Below are 24664 nucleotides of genomic sequence, written 5' to 3' on the forward strand. Positions count from 1 at the left end.
CTGGTAAAATTTCCGATGATTAAATAAAAGATTTGAAGTTCAATCCCCATCTATTCAAAAAACTAATTGGTATCTTAGTCTGATGATAAAGAGTTATCATCAAGAGCAAACACTATAGGTTGAAATTCTTTTAAATAAATAAATAAATAAATAAAATGGCACTTGGTATGAAATTAGAGAATATTTAAAATTAATATAATGTGTTCCTCTCTCTCTCTCTCTCTCTCTCTCTCTCTCAACTGAGAATAGAAAAATGGAGGGAAGCAGCAATGAGGAAGAAAGGGAGTCAGTAGTGCTCCCTAATTTCGATATCATCTACCAGGTAACCGTATGGTGTAATATATTATATAAAAAAATAGTAGTAGTAATTGTTAATAGGATTTCAAGAATGCTGTTACGGAGATAGAGTTGCTCAAATCCAACTCTATTGCTCAAAATCCCAGAAGCCCTCCAATTCACTTCTCATTCTCTCTACCAAGGTCAAATATGATTTCATTCTTTTACTGCTTTGTGTTTGTTATATTGCCTCAATAAACAATTTTTTTGTTTTTTTAAATGTTTCTAAATTATCAACTTCAACTTATGACTTTTAGTGATCATTGCATAACTGGTAGCAGCAATGCTAGAGCTTTGTCTGTTCATAGAGGTCAATGAGTCATCATTGTACACTGGAAATGCTTGAGCTTTTCCCTGTCTCATTTTATGCCTACATTTCTTGTCAACACTTCACAGGCAACTGACTCATATCTTCTGTACAAGTTTGAAGCCCCAATGATGATTCTTGTTGCAGTGATATTGAAAGCTCTGTATACAAAAAGTCCCGGGATAATGTAGGGCCAAATGAACTAACTTCATTTATTTTTCTTTTTAGGATAAAACCAACTAGCAATAATTGTGTTTATTGAATGTCTGCAGCTTTTTACTTAACATCAGACAGTATTTGGCTATGTGAAGTGCTGTTGGAATATGGCGGAAAGCACTGTTAAATGGATGGCCCTCAGGCTGCACAAAGGATGTACTTGAGAAGCTTGTGCCTCATACAAACGTGAATAAGCTACAGATCCATAATTATGGTGGCACAAGATTTCGAGGTTGGTTAGGAGATGATTCATTCTGCAATATTGTATCTGGCCTTCAAAATTGTGAATATTTCTGTATCTTGCTACCCCTTGGGAAACTACCTTCCCTGAAACACTTTTCCATTGAAGGTTTTGATGAAATAGCTAGTGGCTGTTGGTCCTGAGTTTTATGGGAACAATTCTCTTGTGGCTCAGCGGTTTCTATCTCTTGAAATATTAAAGTGTAGTTGGATGTCTGCATGGGAGGAATGGTGTTCTATCAGAGTTGAAGATGAATTTATAGCTTTCCCTCGTCTGCAAGAGCTTCACTTAGATGTTCTTTTGAAGTACCAAGATGAGCACAGAGCTTTGTTAGGTCTGCTAATGTTATCAAATTTCTTAAAGCAGAGTTTCATTCAATTCTGCAGGTACGTTCTCATTGCTTATTGTTTGGTATACTCAAGGATGCACGAACGCGGCTCCCAGGCCGGCGCACCCGCGTCCGACGCGGCGGGACGCGGCGACGCGGGAGGGACGCCGTAGACCGCGCGTCCGTCCCGCGTCGTGCCGCGTCGCGCCACGTGGCGGATCCCGACTCGGGCCGACGCGGGCCGACGCGGCCAAAATCGGCGCCGACGCGGCCGAAATCGACGCCGACGCGGCCGAAATCGGGCCGACTCGGTCCGTATCGGCCATATCGGCCGGCGACCGATACGGCCGAAACCGGAATCGGCCGAAACAGGCCGGAATCAGCCGAAACAGGCCGAAATTGGCCGTGAAAATCGCCGGAGAGGCCGAAATTCTGGCCTCAGATGCGTTTCTTGCCTTATTCTTTCTTTGTTTTGTGAATCAAGTATATTAATGTGTTTTTTAAGAATATTTTAATAGTAAAAATATATAGAAAATATAAATAAAAATATTTTTAATAATTTTTTAATTGCCGAGTCCCGCCGCACCCGCACCCTACTTTTTCAAAAATTACCGAGTCCCGCACCCGCACCCGCACCCGCACCAGAGTCCCGAAACGCACCCGTGCTTCATAGGGTATACTTGACTGAGTATATTCCACAAACTTACTGATGATTTATTGGTTCTTATTGTGGACCATGCAGGCTTCTAGTTCACACAAAATTGAGGCTTTTACAACATTCCACCTGATGATTATCCCATAATTACTTTTTAAAATTTGGTGACTACTACGAGCATTGTAAGCATTGGAACAATGGAGAAAATCTCTAATATTATTGGTGGAACAGGACTTCTCATCTTGCTTAGTTTAGTTTACTGGATGTCTTGTTTTCTGTCCAATGAAGTAGCAAAATGAACAGTATCTGTGGTAAAATTTCATCTTGCACTATCGGATTTTTTAACTTGTATGTTGTAGTTCACCATCCATTTTGTTTGAAAAACGCCAGAGGCTTGTACTGCTAATTTTAATGGTAATGTTTCCGGTTTGTGTGGCTTTAACTTGCGTTTGTTTTGTTGCATTAGCTCTACCTCTAATGTCTAATTGCTAAGCACTTCATTTTTCATGTGGTAGACCTCAATGGGTTGGATTTGTGATATTGAAGGCAGAGATTGGCTGTGACCACATTGGTGGCAGCCGGGTACATTCTTTCCTGTTATATTGAACTAGCATGTCGTGTCTCTAAAACTGAACTATTGTGTGCTATGAAAGTAATTTTCTAACATAATTTTAGATTGGAAATAGGGATGTAATAAAAAAAAAAAGTTCATAAATATGAAAATCTCTATATTCAGTGTGTATTAATTTGCCTCTACCTAGGACATGGGTATTTATATATGTTGGAATACTTTTATAAAAATTCCAATATTTTTATTAATATGGATTAATTGAAGTGATTTAATAGAAACTTTTTTCTTTCTTTTATAGTCTGTTTGGATAGAACTTATTTTCCTGAAACTGAAAACTGAAAACACTGTAGTAAAATAATTTTTAAATGTGTGAATAGTACTGTGGGACCCATTTTTAATGAAAAAATTGTAAAAAAGTGAAGTTTGTGGGTCCATGAACAGTAAATGAGACCCACTGGTGTGCACTTCACCATTTATTTTGCTGTGAACAGTATACAAGTTGATGAAAAGTGTACAGTAAACATGTTGAAAAGTCAAAAACTACGGCAGGAAAAAAAAAAAAAAAAAAAACACAAAAACGCAAAAACGCAAACGCAGGGAATAAGCAGGAATAAGTTGGATCCAAACTCTCTCTATGTCTACCTTTCTTACTACGCAGCTAAACCGATATGCTTTGACTATTTTTAAATTGATGGTTTCACTTATTTAATGTTGGTAAATTACTAAGCTGTTAAACCGATATGCCTCTTTCTTACAATAGTCAAAAGAATCAAAGTAATAAACATGAGACTTTATTTTTAACGTATAGTTTGTGACAATAGCATTCTTAGTTTTAATATTATCTCCAGTCGACAACAAGATGTCAAAGGGAAAAATACTCTTCGCAGCCTACACTTCCTCACCACTAACATATAACTAGCACAAAATTTGATATGCATGTTAAAAATAAAACATGCAATTTTATGGTCAAATTTTCAAAATTATAGTCATATTAATTTTTTTAGTTAGAGTTGTAGCCATTAATTGTAACCAAGGTTTTTTTTTTTCTTTTTTCTTTTTTCTTTTTCTTTTTGAGAGGGGATAATTGTAACCAAGTTTGTAGCCAAATTTTGCCATTTTATTATAGTTTTTAATTTTGTCATTTTTATTACAATTTTTAATGCACTACACTTAGTTTCAAAAATAAAAATAAAAATTAATGCACTAGACTTCTATATGGCCTTGGTTGAGTGATTGTGGGCTCCCGTGGTTGGCAATTGATTTCTCTATCAGATTTGGTAAAATTTAGTTATAGTTTTACAAGTGTGGTATATTAAAATTATCAATCAGATTCAAACATATAATTAGACAAAAATTAATTATTTTGAAATTTATGTTTATTGGTCAATATGACAATATATTGCGATTTATTAGTCTTTATAATGTGGGATTTTATTCTAACCTTTATATATATATATATATATATATATTGTTTGATGCATTTTGAGTATGAAGGATAAATTATGGGCTAATGGTTTTAAAATATATGGATCCCACATCATTTTTACACAATCCACTTTGGAAAGAAACCTGAAATTTCCTCATGATCCTATTGAGCCAATATGGTTTCATCTGGAAGGCCTATCCCTAACTCATATATTCATAGCACTATTATCACTTTGGTGAAAGCGTATAGGCTAGGCCTTTGAATCTTTATTCATTGCTTAATCAAATTCTTTATTGATTGAAACAAAAGGAATTATCTTCTTCAAACTTTTATATAAAAATATTAGTATTTATAAAGTTCTGATGGTGGTGAGTGGAAAGACATATGGATGTGCAGTTTTGACTGTCGTGGTCTAGGTGTTCTTAAATAATGCAAAGTTCATAATGGCAGTGATATGGATTAGTGTTCATTGTTCACTATGAAGCGCTTTCCAAGGAAGCACTCACAAGTTGAGAAAGCACAAAAATGACTCCAAGTCTTTGGCCTTTGTTGAATCAAGGTCATTTAAATAATGCAAAGTTCATAATATTATTAGAATTTGTGAGCTAGTCATCATTATGATACATCTTCTAAGAAGGTGCAAGATAGGGATTTGGAAAGCGCCATTTGTGCCAAAGATTTTGACCGAGTCTTTTTGAGTTTATAGGTTTTGTTAAATAATGCAAAGCTCCTAATACCATTAGTATGGGCTAGACAACAATTATAGCATGTTCCAAGAAATTAGTAACAAATGATACACAATTTAGAAAAGCAAATAACAAAAGCTCATAATATTATTAGAATTTGTGAGCTAGTCATCATTATGATACATCTTCTAAGAAGGTGCAAGATAGGGATTTGGAAAGCGCCATTTGCGCCAAAGATTTTGACTGAGTCTTTTTGAGTTCATAGGTTTTGTTAAATAATGCAAAGCTCCTAATACCATTAGTATGGGCTAGACAGCAATTGTAGCATGTTCCAAGAAATTAGTAACAAATGATACACAATTTAGAAAAGCAAATAACAGGGGAATTGAAGACTATTATATAAAAAAAATAATGGGGGAATTGAGAGATAGAGAGGAAAACTTGAATATATTAGATGAGGAGAAAACAAAACTAGAAATAAAAAAGTGTCCGAAATTTATTAACTCAATAATGTTCGTACTTAGTATTCATGTGTATCAATCTATTGATGATTGGTGATAGTTGGAAAATAGCTTTAAAAGGAACATACTTTGCAATATTAATTTACTAAAACATTTGAGAGTATTTGCGTTCTTTTAAGGCATGCTTGATAAACTGTAATAGACACTGTAATGTAACAGTTATTTCCAAGGTTTAGCTATTCTATAGTTTGGTTTTATTTTTAGAAGAGGTTGAAGTGGTTCACTTGTAAGATGGTTTGCTTGAATAGTGAAGGAATATAAACCAATAAATATACCCTTCTCTCTCTCTCTCTCTATATATATATATATATATATAAAGCAAAAGTTGAGAAAACATTCAATTAGATTACAATTTGAATTTCAATTGAAGAATAATTTTATGCCATATGTAATTTCAATTTTCTTAATATCTTTATAGAGTTGCAAAAACATGCCAAAAAGAATGCAATTGCATCTAAGTTTTTAAATTTTTGTATCAAATGAGTTAATTTAGTGTAAAATAAGAGTAGTCCAATATGAATGAACCATTAGGAACCCAGCTATATAGCTAAATCTATGAATAAAATAAAGGAAAATGATTCACTGCAACCTCGTATGCAATAATTGTTGCATGGCAGCCAAAGAGAAGTGACTAGTGTCCAAGGGTCCTGTGCAATGCACATGACCAGCTTAACCCATAATTTGTTGTCACTTCTCTTTGGCTTCCACCTTACCTTGTATGAAGCAAGTCCTCTCCCTAAAATAAAATTTGAAGAAGAGAGATTTTGAATGATTTTTCCTTCCTATGCCATTTGTTTGTCTAACTATATATGTAAATATTGTGTGTGTGAGTGTGTGTTTAATTGTACCCGAACTGAGTGAAAATATAATTAGATTCTACAATTGAAGTGCAATTTACGTCATGTGTCTTAAAAAATTTCTTAATTATTATGTAACTCCATGCATATGCATGAATACAATTTTAAAAAAAAATTACAATTATACAATTCAAATTATGCCTTTTTTTAGAAGATATTGAAATTATATGTGGTATTAGCTTACACCTTTTTTGAATCATACATTTTTAAAATATGTAATGATTTCTTATTTTATATATATATATATATATATATATATAATTTAGAATTAAATTTGATTTATAGTCTTCGGTTTTTGCATCCAATAATTTATTTGCCATAGAAATTAAAAAAATTAGATAGACACATGGCGCAAAATTGAACTCCAATTGAAATTCAATCTAGAATCTAATTGGATTTGGACTATTCGATTTTTACACTAAATAACTCATTTGATACAAAAATGAAAAATTAAATGGGACACATGGTACATAATTGTACTCCAATTGAAATTCAATTTAGATTCTAATTTGATTTTCTCTGATCTTTGGCTTTTACTATATACTTGTATATACCTCGTGCATATGCATTGTACAATTAAAAAAATTACAATTACACACATATATATGGATTCAAATTATTCTCTCTCTCTCTCTCTCTCTCTCTCTCTCTCTCTCTCTCTCTCTCTCTATTATTTTTTATTTATTTTAATTTCTTTTGGATATAAACATGAGTTTACTCTTTCTTTCTTTCTTTTTCTTTTTTTTGGTCTATAGAGTTCTTGATGATTTATTTATATTAGACCCTTCATCTTTTGTACCTCATTAACTCACCTAGAATTAAAAAAAAATAAAAAAAATAAAAAAAAAAACTTAACTAGGGTACATGGTGCAAAATTAGACAACAATTGGAATCCAATTTAGAATCTAATTGGATTTTCTTTCAGCTTTACCTATTACGCTTTATTTGTTTAGGCAAAAATATTTTCTAGAAAATGAGTCATTTTCTTAAAAGTATTTTCCGTAAAACTATTTCATTTTTTTTTTATATTTGGTAATTACCTTAAATAAGTCGAAAAACAATCTTTTAACTTCCCCTATTTAGCTTGTTGTGAGATAGAGTTGTTTTAAAAAAAAAATTTAATGAAAAACAATCTCTAAAATTAAACATTTTTTTTAGTTGACCAAAGATAGTTCTCCTTTGATTTTTCTTTTCCTTTTTTTTTATACTACCAAACTCTAGAAAACACAGAAAACTATCTTTACAAAAGGTTTTCCATCAAAACAAATAGAGCGTTAATATATATATATATATATATATATTGGTGTCAAATGTGGAGATCACACCATAAATATTTATCCATACATTCATTGTATTTATTTACAATAATGCACAAACCGAGGAGTCCAATAAAAATTTTTCTAAAAGGTGAAACATCTCACAGATTATGGAAAAACAAAAAAACAAAAACAAAAACAAAAACAAAACCAAAAAAAAAAAAAAAAAAACACACACACACACACACTGAATGGACTAGAGGAAGAATTCTAATGCTAACTCAGTCGAATCCATAGTTCATGAACTACATAATCATATGTTTTTCCCCAAAGGTTCCTACTAACTTTGAATGACAATACAATCCCACTAGAGGCAACTTATAGATCTTACCGACAAAGCATGAACTTGAAATACATGTTTCTGAGTTTTTTTTTTTTTTTTTTTTGAGTGTTTAGACTCAAAGGAGCAGAGAATATTCTACAAATCAAATAACCTAAAGATAAAAACTAGCATGCAGGGAAGCCACCACGAGTTTGATGTCTTTATTACTAGTTTTGGTAATTCAATAAGCTCCAGTTGATCCTACGGCAATGATGTCTTCAATATAATCAAGGTAGGAAAAAATTAGATTAAATTAAATTAATGCCGCTTCAAATTTAGGGACATGTTCTCCAAATAGTAATGATAATTTTATCATTTTTATTATAGTTTTTAATGCACTAGACTTCTGTATGGCCTTGGTTAAGTTGTTGTGGGCTCCCGTGGTTGGCAATTGATTTCTTTATTAGATTTGCTAAAATTTAGTTACAGTCTTACAAGTGTGATATATTAAAATTTTCAATCAGATTTAAACCTATAATTAGACTGAAATTAATTATTTTGAAATTTATGTTTATTGGTCAATGACAATATATTGCAATTTATTAGTCTTTATATTGTTGGATTTTGTTCTAACCTTTTTATATATATTGTTTGATGCATTTTGAGTATGAGGGATAAATAATGGGCCAATGGTTTTAAAATATACGGATCCCACATCATTTTTACACAATCCACTTCGGAAAGAGACCTGAAATTTGTTCATGATCCTATTAGGCCAATATGGTTTCATCTCAGAGGCCTGTCCCTATCTCATATATTCTTAGCACTTATATCACTTTGGTGAAAGCATAAAGGCTAGGCCTTTGAATCTTTTTTCATTCCTTAATGGAATTCTTTATTGATTGAAACAAAAGGAATTATCTTCTTCTAACTTTTTTTTAAAAAAAAATATTAGTATTAAAAAAATTATGATGGTGGTGAGTGGAAAGACACAAGGATGTGAAGTTTTGACTGTCGTGGTCTAGGTGTTCTTACATAATGCAAAGTTCATAATGGCAGTGATATGGGTTAGTGTTCATTGTTCACTATGAAGCACTTACAAGTTGAGAAAGAACAAAAATGGCACCAAGTCGTTGGCTTTTATGTTGAATCAAGGTCATTTAAATAATGCAAAGCTCATAATATTATTAGAATATGTGAGCTAGTCATCATTATGAAACATCTTCTAAGAAGGTGCAAGATAGAGATCAAGAAAGCACCATTTATGCCAAAGATTTTGACAGAGTCTTTTTGAGTTTATAGGTTTTGTTAAATAATGCAGAGCTCCTAATACCATTACTATGGGCTGGACATCAATTAAGCATGTTCCAATAAATTAATAACAGATGGTGCACAATTTGAAAAGCAAATAATAGGGGAATTGAAGACCATCATAGAAACAAATAACAGGGAAATTGATAGATAGAGAGGAAAACTTGAATATATATATATATATATATATTGAGAATACAAAGTATTTTAACACACACACACACAAGGGGAAAGGAGAGAAGGTTTTAATGACACTAACAGTGGTGTATATCCCACAAGGCTTAACTTGAATATATTAATGAAATTCTTTATTGATTGAAACAAAAGGAATCATCTTCTTCTAACTTTTTTTAAAAAAAATATTAGTATTAAAAAAATTATGATGGTGGTGAGTGGAAAGACACATGGATGTGAAGTTTTGACTGTCGTGGTCTAGGTGTTCTTACATAATGCAAAGTTCATAATGGCAGTGATATGGATTAGTGTTCACTGTTCACTATGAAGCACTTACAAGTTGAGAAAGCACAAAAATGGCACCAAGTCTTTGGCTTTTATGTTGAATCAAGGTCATTTAAATAATGCAAAGCTCATAATATTATTAGAATATGTGAGCTAGTCATCATTATGAAACATCTTCTAAGAAGGTGCAAGATAGAGATCAAGAAAGCACCATTTACACCAAAGATTTTGACCGAGTCCTTTTGAGTTTATAGGTTTTGTTAAATAATGCAGAGCTCCTAATACCATTAGTATGGGCTGGACATCAATTAAGCATGTTCCAAGAAATTAGTAACAGATGGTGCACAATTTGAAAAGAAAATAATAGGGGAATTGAAGACCATCATATAAACAAATAACAGGGAAATTGAAAGATGAAGAGGAAAACTTGAATATATATATATTGAGAATACAAAGTATTTTAACACACACACACACAAGGGGAGAGGTGAGAAGGTTTTAATGAAACTAACAGTGGTGTATATCCCAAAAGGCTTAACTTGAATATATTAATGAAATTCTTTATTGATTGAAACAAAAGGAATTATCTTCTTCTAACTTTTTTTTTAAAAAAAATATTAGTATTAAAAAAATTATGATGGTGGTGAGTGGAAAGACACATGGATGTGAAGTTTTGACTGTCGTGGTCTAGGTGTTCTTACATAATGCAAAGTTCATAATGGCAGTGATATGGATTAGTGTTCATTGTTCACTATGAAGCACTTACAAGTTGAGAAAGCACAAAAATGGCACCAAGTCTTTGGCTTTTATGTTGAATCAAGTTCATTTAAATAATGCAAAGCTCATAATATTATTAGAATATGTGAAAAATGGCAAAATTTGGTTACAAACTTGGTTACAATTATCCACTCTCAAAAAAAAAAAAAAAAAAAAAAAAAAAAAAAAACTTGGTTACAATTAATGGCTACAACTCTAACTAAAAAAATTAATATGACTATAATTTTGAAAATCTGACCATAAAATTGCATGTTTTGTTTTTAACATACATATCAAATTTCGTACTAGTTATATGTTATTTAATATTTGATCCATAAAATTATTTTTTATGTGTAATTTTAGACCACAAAAACTTGAAATTTAAATATTTCACTAATAACACAGCTATTAATCTTTAATCTTTTGGAATTTTGCAAACATGAAGAATGTAAGGAAAAATATGTCATCCAAATTTCTCAACATTCACACCTAATAAAAAAATATTAATTGAAATTGTAGTTTCACAAAAAGATATTGTAGGTAGAAGGGGCCCAAAAATGCATATTAGGCCTTCGGCTTTGTCTGAGGACGTTATTTTGTTTGAGGACAAATAAATAGTATTGAAGATGTAATTCTTAGAGCCCCATAAATAAGTTACAAATGAGAAGGTCGGGGAAGGCAGGCCGAGGAGGAATATCTCCTCGGCTGAATGAAGCAAAGGTCAAAATGTGTATCCTACCATCCAAGATGACCTTCCAGGAAGTTCCATTGATAAGGGCATGCATTATGAACGCATAGGAGGGATGGTAACTGAGAAATATCTAAAAGAAAGCTGCTACCACCGCATTGAATGCTCTGCAGCTAACTCTCTGGCCATATTAATGAGGAAGTGATATCTGAACAGTGTTTTACAACCTTACAACTACCCCCAAAGACTTCAGGAAGGTGTTGATGGGATAAGGATCAACACTAATAATCTGATCTACATGTGGAAGGCAGATATGAAGGTAGAGGGATAGTATAAAATTGGAAGAAGGCAATGAGAGAAGGAGATCGAAAAATGGTAGAAAGAAAGACTGTAGCCATTAACACTGTACTTGTATCCAACTTCAGGCAATATATACAAGAACTGATCTCCTCAGACTGTGCCGAGGATGACTTTCTTTAAATAAAACCAGACTATTTCTATTTTATTGTCATCTGGATCCATTATAGCTACTACCCAACTCATTAGAACCTAGTTTTCTAACTCACTCTCTACAAATTCATTGTATTGGGTTAGTTGGGCCTAAATCCTTTTACCTTTTAGGCTTAAGATCCAAGTTGCGTCCTTACAGATATAATATTTTTTTTATGTAATTTAGAAATCATTTAAGATGGAAATTTTTAGGTGGTGAGGAAGTGTAGGCTGAGAAGAGTATTTTTCCCTTTGACATCTTGTTGTCGACTTGAGATAAAATTAAAACTAAGAATGCTATTGTCACAAACTATACGTTAAAAATAAAGTCTCATGTTTATTACCTTGATTCTTTTGACTATTGTAAGAAAGAAGCATATCGGTTTAGCAGCTTAGTAATTTACCAATATTAAATAAGTGAAACCATCAATTCAAAAATAGTCAAAGCATATCGGTTTAGCTGCATAGTAAGAAAGGTAAACATAAAAGAAAGAAAAAAGTTTCTGTTAAATCACTTCAATTAATCCATATTAATAAAAATATTGTAATCTTTATAAAAGTATTCCAACATATATGAGTACCCATGTCCTAGGCAGAGGCAAATTAATACACACTGAATATAGAGATTTTCATATTTATGAACTTTTTTTTATTACATCTCTATTTCCAATCTAAAATTATGTTAGAAAATTACTTTCATAGCGCACAATAGTACAGTTTTAGAGACACGACATGCTAGTTCAATATACCAGGAAAGAATGTACCCCCGGCTGCCACCAATGTGGCCACAGCCAATCTCTGCCTTCAATGTCACAACTCCAACCCATTGAGGGACCACATGAAAAATGAAGTGCTTAGCAATTAGACATTAGAGGTAGAGATAATGCAACAAAACAAACGCAAGTTAAAGCCACACAAACCGGAAACGTTAGTACCATTGAAATTAGTACTACAAGCCTCTGGCGTTTTTCAAACAAAATGGATGGTGAACTACCAACATACAACTTAAAAAATCCAATACTGCAAGATGAAATTTTACCACAGATGCTGTTCATTTTGCTACTTCATTGGACAGAAAACAAAACATCCAGTAAACTAAACTAAGCAAGATGAGAAGTCCTATTCCACCAATAATATTAGAGATTTTCTCCATTGTTCCAGTGCTTACAATGCTCGTAATAGTCACCAAAAAAAGTAATTATGGGATAATCATCAGGTGGAAAGTCATAAAAGCCTCAATTTTGTGAGAACTAGAAGCCTGCATGGTCCACAATAAGAACCAAGAAATCATCAGTAAGTTTGTGGAATATACTCAGTCAAGTATACCAAACAGTAAGCAATGAGAACATACCTGCAGAATTACATGAAACTCTGCTTTAAGAAATTTGATATCTTTAGCGGACCTATCAAAGCTCTGTGCTGATCTTGGTACTTCAAAAGAACATCTAAGTGAAGCTCTTGCAGACGAGGGAAAGCTATAAATTCATCGTTAACTCTGATAGAGCACCATTCCTCCCATGCAGACATCCAACTACACTTAATATTTCAAGAGATAGAAACTGCTGAGCCGCAAGAGAATAGTTCCCATAGAACTCAGGAACAACAGTCACTAGTTCATCAAAACCTACAATGGAAAGGTGTTTCAGGGAAGGTAATTTCCCAAGGGGTAGCAAGATACAGAAATTTTCACAATTTTGAAAGCTTATAGATACAATATTGCAGAATGAATCATCTCCTAACCAATCTCGAAATCTTTTGCCACCATAATTATGGATCTGTAGCTTATTCAAGCTTGTATGAGGCACAAGCTTCTCAAGTACATCCTTTGTGCAGCCTGAGGGCCATCCATTCAACAGTGCTTTCCGCAATATTCCAACTGCACTTCACATAGCCAGATACTGTCTGATGTCAAGTAAAAAGCTGCAGACATTCAATAAACAAAATTATTGCTAGTTGGTTTTATCCTAAAAAGAAAAATAAATGAAGTTAGTTCATTAGGCCCTACATTATCCCGGGACTTTTTGTATACAGAGCTTTCAATATCACTGCAACAAGAATCATCATTGGGGCTTCAAACTTGTACAGAAGATATGAGTCAGTTTCCTGCGAAGGGTTGACAAGAAATCTAGGCATAAAATGAGACAGGGCAAAGCTCAAGCATTTCCAGTATACAATGATGACTCGTTGACCTCTATGAACAGACAAAGCTCTAGCATTGCTGCTACCAGTTATGCAATGATCACTAAAAGACATAAGTTGAATTTGATAATTTAGAAAAAAAAAAAAAAAATTATTCCAAACTGGGGAGCACTACCAACTCCATTTCTTCCTGGTAGATGTTGGCAGACCCTCTTCTGGCATGGGATGAAGATTTGGGCAGCAGCCAATCCCCAATGAAGGTAAAGCTCATCACCATTCAGAGATTTCAAAAGAGGATTATTCCAAACTTCAAGGGACGTAAGAGACGAGGGCAGCCAGCAGCTCCCTCTCTGGAAAGGATTCTGAAATTTCAAATTTACCCCTGATACAGAATCTTCTCAAAGAAGGCAGTGCTTGCAAACCCCAACCCAAGCGGCTGGCGATAAGTTTTTCACAAGAATAGGTTTCAAGTGAATTTAAACTGGATGGCAAACCCCCGTTTGGAAATGACTCGAAGTTCTGGACAAAAACGTATACTCAAAACCTGAAGAGATGGGAGCAGGGTGTGCATCTGGCCAGGCAGCGCCTACAAATTAATACAGTTATCAATACTGAACACCAAATAAGCATAATTTAGCAGGTCTATAGCATTGCTAAGAAATTTTATATACTAAACACCAAATAAAAACCAATGGTACTAGATGAACTGTATAACAAAAAATACCTGGGAAGGTGTCTGTGATGGAAGATATATATTTGGGGGCTGATAGGGAGCAGGAGTTCCGTATGCTCCATAAGGAGAACTTGAGGGAGGTTGATAATTTCCACCATATGGACTGCTGGGAACACTAGGCTGCATTTGTGATGGCGCAGTTTCCTAAACGATACGCATTAAAAAAATACACATTAGAATAACTGGGAGAAATGCAACAGTGTTTGCAATAAAACAGCAGCTGAGACAACTACATCACACAGAAAAGAGAGTCACAAATAAACACCTGATAATATGTTTGAGAGGTATCATAGCCATAATTGGATTGATCAGCACCATACACTGCTGCACTTTGTGTTTGTGAGTTTTCAAGAGGCATAGCCCTGGCTTCTTTCTCTGCAACAAACAAATTCATCAACTGAAACCACATATTGAGTCAAGAAAAAGCTATATAGAGCTTAATTTGTCCTTAATTTTCAAATAGCATACCATCTGTTACTAATTTCTTGGAACATGCTATAATTGATGTCTAGCCCATACTAATGTTATTATGAGCTTTGCATTATTTAGCAAAACCTATAAACTCAAAAAGACTCGGCCAAAATGTTTGGTGTAAATGGCACTTTCCTAATCCCTATCTTGCACCTTCTTAGAAGATGTTTCATAATGATGACTAGCTCACAAATTCTAATAATATTATGAGCTTTGCATTATTTAAATGACCTTGATTCAACAAAGGCCAAAGACTTGGTGCCATTTTTGTGCTTTCTCAACTTGTAAGTGCTTTCTTGGAAAGTGCTTCATAGTGAACAATGAACACTAGTCCATATCACTGCCATTATGAACTTTGCATTATTTAAGAACACCTAGACCACGACAGTCAAAACTTCACACCCACGTGTCTTTCCACTCACCACCATCAGAACTTTTTTAATACAAATATTTTTATATAAAAAGTTTGAAGAAGATAATTCCTTTTGTTTCAATCAATAAAGAATTTCATTAAGCAATGAATAAAGATTCAAAGTCCTAGCCTATATGCTTTCACCAAAGTGATAAAAGTGCTATGAATATATGAGATAGGGGCAAGCCTTTGAGATGAAACCATATTGGCCCAACAGGATCATGAGGAAATTTTAGGTCTCTTTCCAAAGTGGAATGTGTAAAAATGATGTGGGATCTGTATATTTTAAAACTATTGGCCCATAATTTATCCTTCATACTCAAAATGCATTTATATATATATATATATATATAAGGTTAGAACAAAATCCCATAATATAAAGACTAATAAATTGCAATATATTGTCATATTGACCAATAAACATTAATTTCAAAATAATTAATTTCAGTCTAATTATATGTTTGAATCTAATTGAAAATTTTTATATATCACACTTGTAAAACTGTAACTAAATTTTACCAAATCTAATGAAGAAATCAATTGCCAACCACGGGAGCCCACAATCACTTAACCAAGGCCATACAGAAGTCTAGTGCATTAAAACCTATAATAAAAAGGACAAAATTAAAAACTATAATAAAATTACAAACTTGGTTACAATTATCCCCCCTCAAAAAAAAAAAAAAAAAAAAAAGAAAAGAAAAAGAAAAAAAACTTGGTTACAATTAATGGCTGTAACTCTCATTGAAACAATTAATATGACTATAATTTTGAAAATTTGACCATAATATTGTATGTTCTGTTTTTAACACGTATATCAAATTTTGCGCTAGTTATATATTATTTAATATTTGATCTATAAAATTATTTTTTATGCCTAATTTTAGATCACAAAAACTTGAAATTTAAACATTTGTTTGATTTGTTTGATAATACAACTATTAATCTTTAATCTTTTGGAATTTTGCAAACATGAAGAATGTAAGGAAAAATATGTAATCCAATGGAGAGTTTCTCAACATTCACACCTAATAAAAAAAATATTAATTGAAATTGTAGTTTTACAAAAAGATATAATTTTTTTTTATGTAATTTAAAAGATATAATATATATATTTTTTAATGTAATTTACAAATCATTTAAGATGGAAATTTTAAGGTGGTGAGGACGTGTAGGCTGCGGAAGAGTATTTTTCCCTTTGACATCTTGTTGTCACAAACTATTCGTTAAGAAATAAAGTCTCATGTTTATTACTTTTTGATTCTTTGACTATTGTAAGAAAGAAGCATATCGGTTTAGCAGCTTAGTAACAAAGGTAAACATAAAAGAAAGAAAAAAGATTTCTATTAAATCACTTCAATTAATCCATATTAATTAAAATATTGTAATCTTTATAAAAATATTCCAACATATATAAATACCCATGTCCTAGGTAGAGGCAAATTAATACACTGAATATAGAGATTTTCATATTTAAGAACTTTATTTATTCCATCTCTATTTCCAATCTCAAATTAGGCTCCCCACTAGGTGTGTTTATGTTAGAAAACTACTTCCATTGCTCACAATAGTACAGTTTTAGGGACACGACATGCTAACTCAATATAACAGGAAAGAATGTACCCGGCTGCCACCATGGTGGTCACAGCCAATCTCTGCCTTCAATGTCACAAATCCAACCCTTTGAAGTCTACCACATGAAAAATGAAGTGCTTAGCAATTAGACATTAGAGGTAGAGATAATGCAACAAAACAAACGCAAGTTAAAGCCACACAAACTAGAAGCATTACCATTAAAATTAGCACTACAAGCCTCTGGCGTTTTTCAAACAAAATGGATGGTGAACTACAACATACAACTTAAAAAATCCAATAGTGCAAGATGAAAATTTTACCACAGATACTGTTCATTTTGCTGCTACATTGGACAGAAAACAAAACATCTAGTAAATTAAACTAAGCAAGATGAGAAGTCCTATTCCACCACCAATATTAGAGATTTTCTCCATTGTTCCAATGCTTACAATGCTCGTAGTAGTCACCAAAAAAAGTAATTATGGGATAATCATCAGGTGGAATGTTGTAAAAGCCTCAATTTTGTGAGAACTAGAAGCCTGCATGGTCCACAATAAGAACCAATAAATCATCAGTAAGTTTGTGGAATATACTCAGTCAAGTATACCAAACAATAAGCAATGAGGACATACCTGCAGAATTGCATGAAACTCTGCTTTAAGAAATTTGATAATGTAACAAAGCTCTGTGCTGATCTTGGTACTTCAAAAGAACATCTAAGTGAAGCTCTTGCAGACGAGGGAAAGCTATGAATTCATCTTCAACTCTGATAGAACACCATTCCTCCCATGCAGACATCCAACTACACTTTAATATTTCAAGTGATAGAAACCGCTGAGCCGCAAGAGAATTGTTCCCCTAGAACTCAGGACCAACAGCCACTAGTTCATCACAACCTTCAATGAAAAAGTGTTTCAGGGAAGGTAGTTTCCCAAGGGGTAGCAAGATACAGAAACTTTCACAATTTTGAAGGCTTACAGACACAATATTGCAGATAGAATCATCTCCTACCAACCTTGAAATCTTGTGCCACAATAATTATGGATCTGTAGCTTATTCAAGTTTGTATGAGGCACAAGCTTCTCAAGCACATCCTTTGTGCAGCCCAAGGACCATCCATTCAACAGTGCTTTCCGCAATATTCCAACTGCACTTCTAAGAAAAATAAATGAAGTTTGTTCATTAGGCCCTACATTAACCCGGGACTTCTTGTATACAGAGCTTTTAATATCACTGCCCCAAGAATCATCATTGGGGCTTCAAAATTGTACAGAGGATATGAGTTAGTTTCCTGCGAAGTGTTGACAAGAAATGTAGGCATAACATGAGACAGGGAAAAGCTCAAGCACTTCCAGTATACAATGATCACTCATTGACCTCCATGAACAGACAAAGCTCTAGCATTGCTGCTACCAGTTTTGCAATGATCACTAAAAGACATAAGTTGAAGTTGATAATTTATAATTTATAATTTTTTTCTTTAATTAAGTAGATGTATCAGAGAGTTAACATCAGTAAAGAACAGATACAATCAAAACCAGAGCAAAGAAGAGAAGAAGAATAAGAAGCATAAAGAAGGAAAGAATAAACAGTCTTAAGCTACAAGTCGTTCTATACTAGAACTACAAACTACAGGTCGTTCTGTAGCTTCATTAATTCTGTATCAGTCACACGTGCTCTTTTGTAACTAACTAGGCTGTTAGTGTTAGTTAGGATTAGTTAGTTGATTTCCCTCTCTACACTCTGTTTTAGATTAGCCTATACATATGATGCGTAAATCTTGATTTATTCAATAGAATCAATACAATCATTTTTCACCAAAATCTGTTAAGATGTGTAAGGTCAAGAAAGAATTTGCCAATCCAGACAGAAAGTATGATATGATGCGTAAAATGAGAATCTGAGGATTCTGAGCAGAACTCCAATTAGAAGAGATCACTTCTTTGTCAATTTTTATGAGTGGTATATGCTCTATCTTGTGCCAGTCTTCTCCTTTCTCCATTAAGCACCGCTCTTTCAGCATGGGACAGTTCTTCATTATTAGTGAAGAGAGGGAAGTTGGCAGACCCTTTTCTGGCATGGACTGGAGAGTTTGGCAGTGGCCAATAGCCGACTTTCTAAGTGCAGTAAGATGTTGAAGCTCATTGCCATTGAGAGATTTCAAATGTTTGAGAACCCAAATTTCAAGGGATGTAAGAGAAGATGGAAGGAACCTTCTCTCTGGAAAGGACTCCCAATTTTCACATTTACCACTGATATAAAAGCTCCTAAGAGAATGTAGTCCCTTCAAACCCCATCCCATGCGGCTGACAATGAGTTTGTCACAAGAATGGATTTCAAGTGAGTTTAAACTGGATGGCAACCCCCTGTCAGGAAATAACTCAAGTTCTGGACAGAGATGTGTACTCAAAGTCTGAAGAGATGGGAGCAGGGAGTGCATCTGGCCAGGCAGCGCCTTCAAATTATTACAGTTATCAACACGGAACCAGGTCAGGTTGGGGGCAGGCAGTCCCTCTTCGGGCAAGGATACAAAACTGGAACAGTTATTGATTTGTAAGCTTCCGAGAGACGAGAGATCTGGAGCGGTCCTTGATTTGAAAATGAAAATGAATGAAGATTCTGACATCCTTGGATATCAAGATGATTCAGCTTTGGAAATAATTCTAGTGGGAAGGACACGAGAATCGAAACTGCTTCTTATGCACAAACTCTCAAGGGATGGATAGCATTGGTTCATCGGAAACACTAATTTCCCACAGTTGTTGACACTAAGTGATTTTAGTGTATCGGCTTTGCCAATACTAGGAAGCAATCTGAGAGAGTGACAATCAGACACATCTAACTCTTTAAGACAGTGGATATGAAATTTCTCATAGGCATTAAACTTCATTCTAGAATATGAAAAATAATGAGTCTTTCCTGACAAGTCATATGAATTGTCAGCCTCCATTCTAAAACAAAATTCTCCAGAGACAGAGAGCTAAATCATTCAAAAGATCATGCATAACATAGCATTGACTCCTACCACTTGACCGCTGAAAGAATGACCTAGATGCTAGATCGTTGAAGTACTCAACACCTACTTCTTCCAAATTCTCTGTTTTAGGATGCTGCAAAAAATCTTCTGCCATCCGTAAGAGCACCAATTGCTCCTTTTTAAATTTGAAATTTTTAGGAATATTGAACAATATACAAAACATGGCTTTAGATGCGAAGGTAAATAATGGTAACTCAATCTAAGAGCTGGAAATATTGCTTTCACAATCTGAGAAATTCCATATATTGCTCTCCACTATCTTAACCCATTCCTGAATTAAGATTATTAACAAATACTAACAATAATATATTACACCATACAGTTACCTGGTAGATGATATCGAAATTGGGGAGCACTACCTACTCCATTTCTTCCTCATTGCGGCTTCCCTCCATTTTTCTATTCTCTCAGTTGTGAGAGAGAGAGAGAGAGAGAGAGAGAGAGAGAGAGAGAGGGAGAGGAAGAGGGAGGACCGTTGAAGTGAAAGGAACAGGAAGCTTCAAGCTTAAAGACAAAAAATCATCGACTTTCTACTGACCAGACAAAGCACTAGCGCTGCTTCTCCTGGCTATTCAAAGTCAAAGATCACAAAAAAAACATTAGTTAAGGTCAATAAAAAAAAGAATCACCGGATCATAGTAAATTAAGTTTACAAATAGCAGAGTACCTAAGAAGAAGTTGGATATATTTAGATCACTTTTTCATCAATTTTTATGACTGGTATGTGAGCTATCTTGGACCAGTCTTCCCCTTTCTCCCTTAGGCACTGATTTTTCAGCAATGGACATTTCATGACATTCAGGAAAGATAGAGATGTTGGCAGACCCTCTTCTGGCATGGAATGAAGATTTGGGCAGCAGCCAATCCCCAATTTTTTTAGTGCAATAAGATAAAGCTCATCACCATTCAGAGATTTCAAAAGAGGATTATTCCAAATTTCAAGGGATGTAAGAGACGAGGGCAGCAGCTCCCTCTCTGGAAAGGATTCTGAAATTTCAAATTTACCCCTGATACAGAAGCTTCTCAAAGAAGGCAGTCTTTGTAAGCCCCAACCCAAGCGGCTGGTGATAAGTTTTTCACAATGATAGATTTCAAGTGAATTTAAACTGGATGGCAGCCCCCCGTCTGGAAATGACTCAAGTTCTGGACAAAAACGTATACTCAAAATCTGAAGAGATGGGAGCAGGGTGCGCATCTGGCCAGGCAGCGCCTTCAAATTAATACAGTTATCAACACGGAACCAAGCCAGGTTGGGGGCAGGCAGTCCCTCTTCGGGAAAGGATACAAAATTGGAACAGTTATTGATTTGTAAGCTTCTGAGACATAACGGATGCAGCAGCGGTCCTTGATTTGAAAATGAAAAAGAATGAAGATTCTGACATCTGTGGATATCAAGATGATTCAGCTTTGGAAATAATTCTAATGGAAAGGACACAAGGGAATCGAAACTGCTTCTTATGCACAAACTCTCAAGGGATGGATAGCATTGGTGCATCGGAAACACTAATTTCCCACAGTTGTTGACACAAAGTGATTTTAGTGTGTCAGCTTTGCCAATACTAGGAAGCAACCTGAGAGATGGACAATCAGAGACATCTAACTCTTCAAGACAGTGGTTGTTACCCATAGGTAAGGACACCAAGGCATCATATCCACTAATTGTGAACTTTAGCACTTGAGGTGGTAATTCATTGAACAGTGCCTTATTGCAATACTGTAACTTCAATTCATGTATGGCTGGAACACATGGAACTGAAGCAACCAGCTGCTGACACTTTTCAATCACAAGTGTCTTTAAAGAAGAGAGGCTGTCAGGAAGACCCTTAGTTAGGTTACAACAATTTTGTATATAAAGCCGTTGAAGACCTGAGAGAGCTACTACACCTTCATCATCTTCTCTGAAAGGAAGCCATTCCTGCAATTGCAACATGTTCTTGAAGCGCAAAGTTTGTAGCGATGCAAACGGCTTGCTTTTAGAACCAACAGTCCCATAAAACTCTGTACCAATAGTCACTACTCCATCTAATCCCACAATAGAGAGGAACTTCAGAGAGGGAAGTTTACCAAACGGTGGCAAGAAGAGGCAATACTTACAATTAAGAATTTGGACCGATACCATATTGCAGAATGCGTGTCCTAACCAGTCTGAAAATATAGTGCCACCATAATTTTCAATGGTAAGCTTTCTCAAGTTTGCATGAGGTTGCAATTGGTCTAGTACATCTCTATCTTTTTTGGAGTCATTTGTATCCCCACCCCACTTTAACACCAATTCCTTAAGTTGCAACTTGTCCCTCAAATTGGCCTCTAAAGCATCTCTAGCATCAACAACATTTTCCAGCTTCAAAACAGAAAGGCTTCCCTTAAGTTGCTGAAACTCCCTCAACTCTTTGATGCTAGAGCCACCCTTTTTGCCCAAAATAAAAGAAGTTAATGTTTGTAGACTTTTCAATCTACCCATTAGCAGTGGCATTTCTATCAAGTTTGTTCCACTAATATCAAGATGACGCAAGTTAATTAGCCATCCCATGTTGGCAGGCAACTCAGTGAGAGAACGACAACGTGACAATAGCAAAGTTTGCAAATTGTATAGAGTACACACGGAATCTGGTAATACTTTGATTGCAGTGTGAGAAATGTCCAAATATCTTAGCTGTTTCAAATTACAAATCGAGTCTGGCAATACTGTCAAATTCCAGTAGTGAGATAGAGATAGTACCCTTAAGCTTCTCAGTTCAGGTAATAAGTGGAGTATAACTTTAGTACTTAAGCATCCTGCCCGCACTGACACATTTGATGGTAGAAAGCTTCGCAAACCCTTGGCTCCATGAAAGGCTTCAAATTTCTCATAGGCATCAAAATTCATTCTAGAATATGAAAAATAACGAGTCTTTCCTGACAAGCCATATGAATTGTCAGCCTGCATTCTAAAACAAAATTCTCCAGAGACAAAGAGAGCTAAATCATTCAAAAGATCATGCATAACATAGCATTGACTTCTACCACTTGACCGCCAAAAGAATGACCTAGATACTAGATCATTGAAGTACTCAAAACCTACTTCTTCCAAATTCTCTCTTTTAGGATGCAGCAAAAAATCTTCTGCCATCCATAAGAGCACTAATTGCTCCTTTTTAAATTTGAAATTTTTAGGAAATATTGAACAATATGCAAAGCATGGCTTTAGATGTGAAGGTAAAAAATGGTAACTCAACCTGAGAGCTGGGAGAATATTGCTTTCACAATCTGAGAAATTCCATATATTGCTCTCCAATATCTTAACCCATTCCTTAGGATCCAACTTCAACCGTAAGAGACTACCAAGAGTTTTTGCTGCTAAAGGCAAGCCATTGCACTTTTTCACTATATCCTTCCCAATTAGTTCCAAGTTCGGATGCGCCATAGATTCTCTGTTTCCAAATGCATGTTTTGCAAATAATAACCAACAATCTTCATCCGTTAAAGGCTTTAGATGATAAGTTCGAACCGTGCGTGCAATTGATGCAACAGTTTCATTACGTGTTGTCAAGATTACCTTACTTCCATAAGCCCCAGATTTGAAAGGGGTTCGTAAGACCTCCCAATCCAAGTAATTCTCATTCCAAATATCATCTAACACAATCAGAAATTTCTTTCCCACAAGACTTTTGTTCAACCTAACTTGGAGTAGATCTAGGTCGTCAGTATCACCTATCGATGAAGTCACTGCCTCAAGAATAGTTTTAGTGATCCTAAGTACATCAAATTCTTGTGAAACACAAACCCATGCTCTAACATCAAAACACTCCGTCACCAACTTGTTGTTGTATACAAGCTGAGCAAGTGTGGTCTTGCCTACACCACCCATACCCACTATGGGAATCACACTTATGTTATCACCTCTGCCATCATCTGCTAGCAACAATTCAGTTATGGCCTCCGAATCTCCATCTCTACCGTATACAGCAGATTCTTCTACCAAAGACGTCGTCCGCCTTTTTTGTGATGGTTTCTCACAACCACCACCTTCTTCGAGACCAAGGAGGTCTCTTTGTTTTGCAAGATATTCTAGTCTACCTAGAGTCTCTTCTATCTTAAGTTCTATTCCCTTGTAAGAAGAACTATGAGAAGTCAAGTTGAAGAGTTGTACCTTACTCTTCAGTTCAGCTTCCAACTTGTAGCGCGAGGCATCAGTAGCAATCTCATCCAGCAAGTCCTGAGCATCATAGGCAGCATCTTTTAGATTGTTAACCCACTATTTGACAACTGGGTTTTTTATCTGCTTCTCTTCTGCTTCATTGAGGACTGCATTGATAACTGATAGAGTTGTCTTCAACTTCCTCAGCGGTTCACTATTAAGATTCCATCGGCTGAAGAACTCTAGTACCTCGTGAGAAACCATCCCGTCAAACAAAACCTGGAGGAAAAGGCAGAGAGAAATGCTCCTCCAAATAGAGCCTCAGTTTTTTTTTTTTTTTTTTTTTTTTTTTTTTTTTTTTTTTTTTTTTTTTTTTTTTTTTGGAAAGAATTGAAGGAAAAAATAGGAAGTGATTGAGAACAATGGAGAACAATAGGAAGTGATCGAGAACAATAGGAAGTGGCTGAGATCAATCTTTGGGAAGAAAAAGAAAGAGAAAGGAAGATGAAAGTTCAAAAACGTGTATAAAACACCTTTGAACGTTTAGACCCCCAAATAACAACTTAATCAATTCAAGCAATATGTCAAACAACTAGTGTGCGGAAACTTAACATATGCTATCATACGAAATTGATTAAATACTATCTAAGCCATAACAAAATAAAATCCACAGCAGATAATTTAAAGGCAAAGATAGAGGAAGGAAGATGCAAACACAAAGACAACACGCGATGTGTTATCGAAGAGGAAACCGA

At 34.6% G+C, this 24664-nt stretch overlaps 1 protein-coding gene and 1 long non-coding RNA gene across 8 annotated transcripts; one reads left to right on the forward strand and one right to left on the reverse strand.

Annotated features, from left to right (window-relative positions):
- Positions 1-298: 298 nt before the first annotated feature.
- On the forward strand, positions 299-2502 carry LOC115988047. Of its 2 annotated transcripts, XR_004091304.1 has the most exons (4): positions 299-479; positions 733-830; positions 916-1486; positions 2171-2502. It is a non-coding gene; the product is annotated as an uncharacterized LOC115988047 (long non-coding RNA). The 2 variants fall into 2 exon arrangements; XR_004091303.1 differs by having other exon boundaries at positions 299-830.
- A 9923-nt stretch (positions 2503-12425) lies between these two features.
- LOC115983907 (putative disease resistance protein At3g14460) lies at positions 12426-24408 on the reverse strand. Of its 6 annotated transcripts, none has more exons than XM_031106768.1 (5): positions 21003-24408; positions 13740-14150; positions 13431-13528; positions 12777-13345; positions 12426-12683 (listed from the first exon to the last, which is right to left on the reverse strand). In XM_031106768.1, the coding sequence occupies exons 1-2, from the start codon at positions 23637-23639 to the stop codon at positions 14031-14033; spliced, it is 2757 nt and encodes a 918-aa protein (XP_030962628.1). In that variant the 5' UTR covers positions 23640-24408; the 3' UTR covers positions 12426-12683; positions 12777-13345; positions 13431-13528; positions 13740-14030. The 6 variants fall into 6 exon arrangements, with proteins under 6 accessions (XP_030962628.1, XP_030962623.1, XP_030962626.1 ...); XM_031106763.1 differs by lacking the exons at positions 12426-12683; positions 12777-13345; positions 13431-13528; positions 13740-14150 and adding exons at positions 16942-17294; positions 17388-17651; positions 17771-18046; positions 20119-20356 and having other exon boundaries at positions 20460-24408; XM_031106766.1 differs by lacking the exons at positions 12426-12683; positions 12777-13345; positions 13431-13528; positions 13740-14150 and adding exons at positions 16942-17294; positions 17388-17902; positions 20119-20356 and having other exon boundaries at positions 20460-24408.
- Between the last annotated feature and the right edge of the window lie 256 nt (positions 24409-24664).

Source organism: Quercus lobata, chromosome 4 (genome assembly GCF_001633185.2).
Source record: "Quercus lobata isolate SW786 chromosome 4, ValleyOak3.0 Primary Assembly, whole genome shotgun sequence".
In the NCBI taxonomy this organism is placed as follows: domain Eukaryota; kingdom Viridiplantae; phylum Streptophyta; class Magnoliopsida; order Fagales; family Fagaceae; genus Quercus; species Quercus lobata.

Excerpts from the sequence above, each read along its gene's own strand:
- LOC115983907 (XM_031106766.1), bottom strand. The coding sequence starts at position 23,639 with ATGGGTGGTGTAGGCAAGACCACACTTGCTCAGCTTGTATACAACAAC.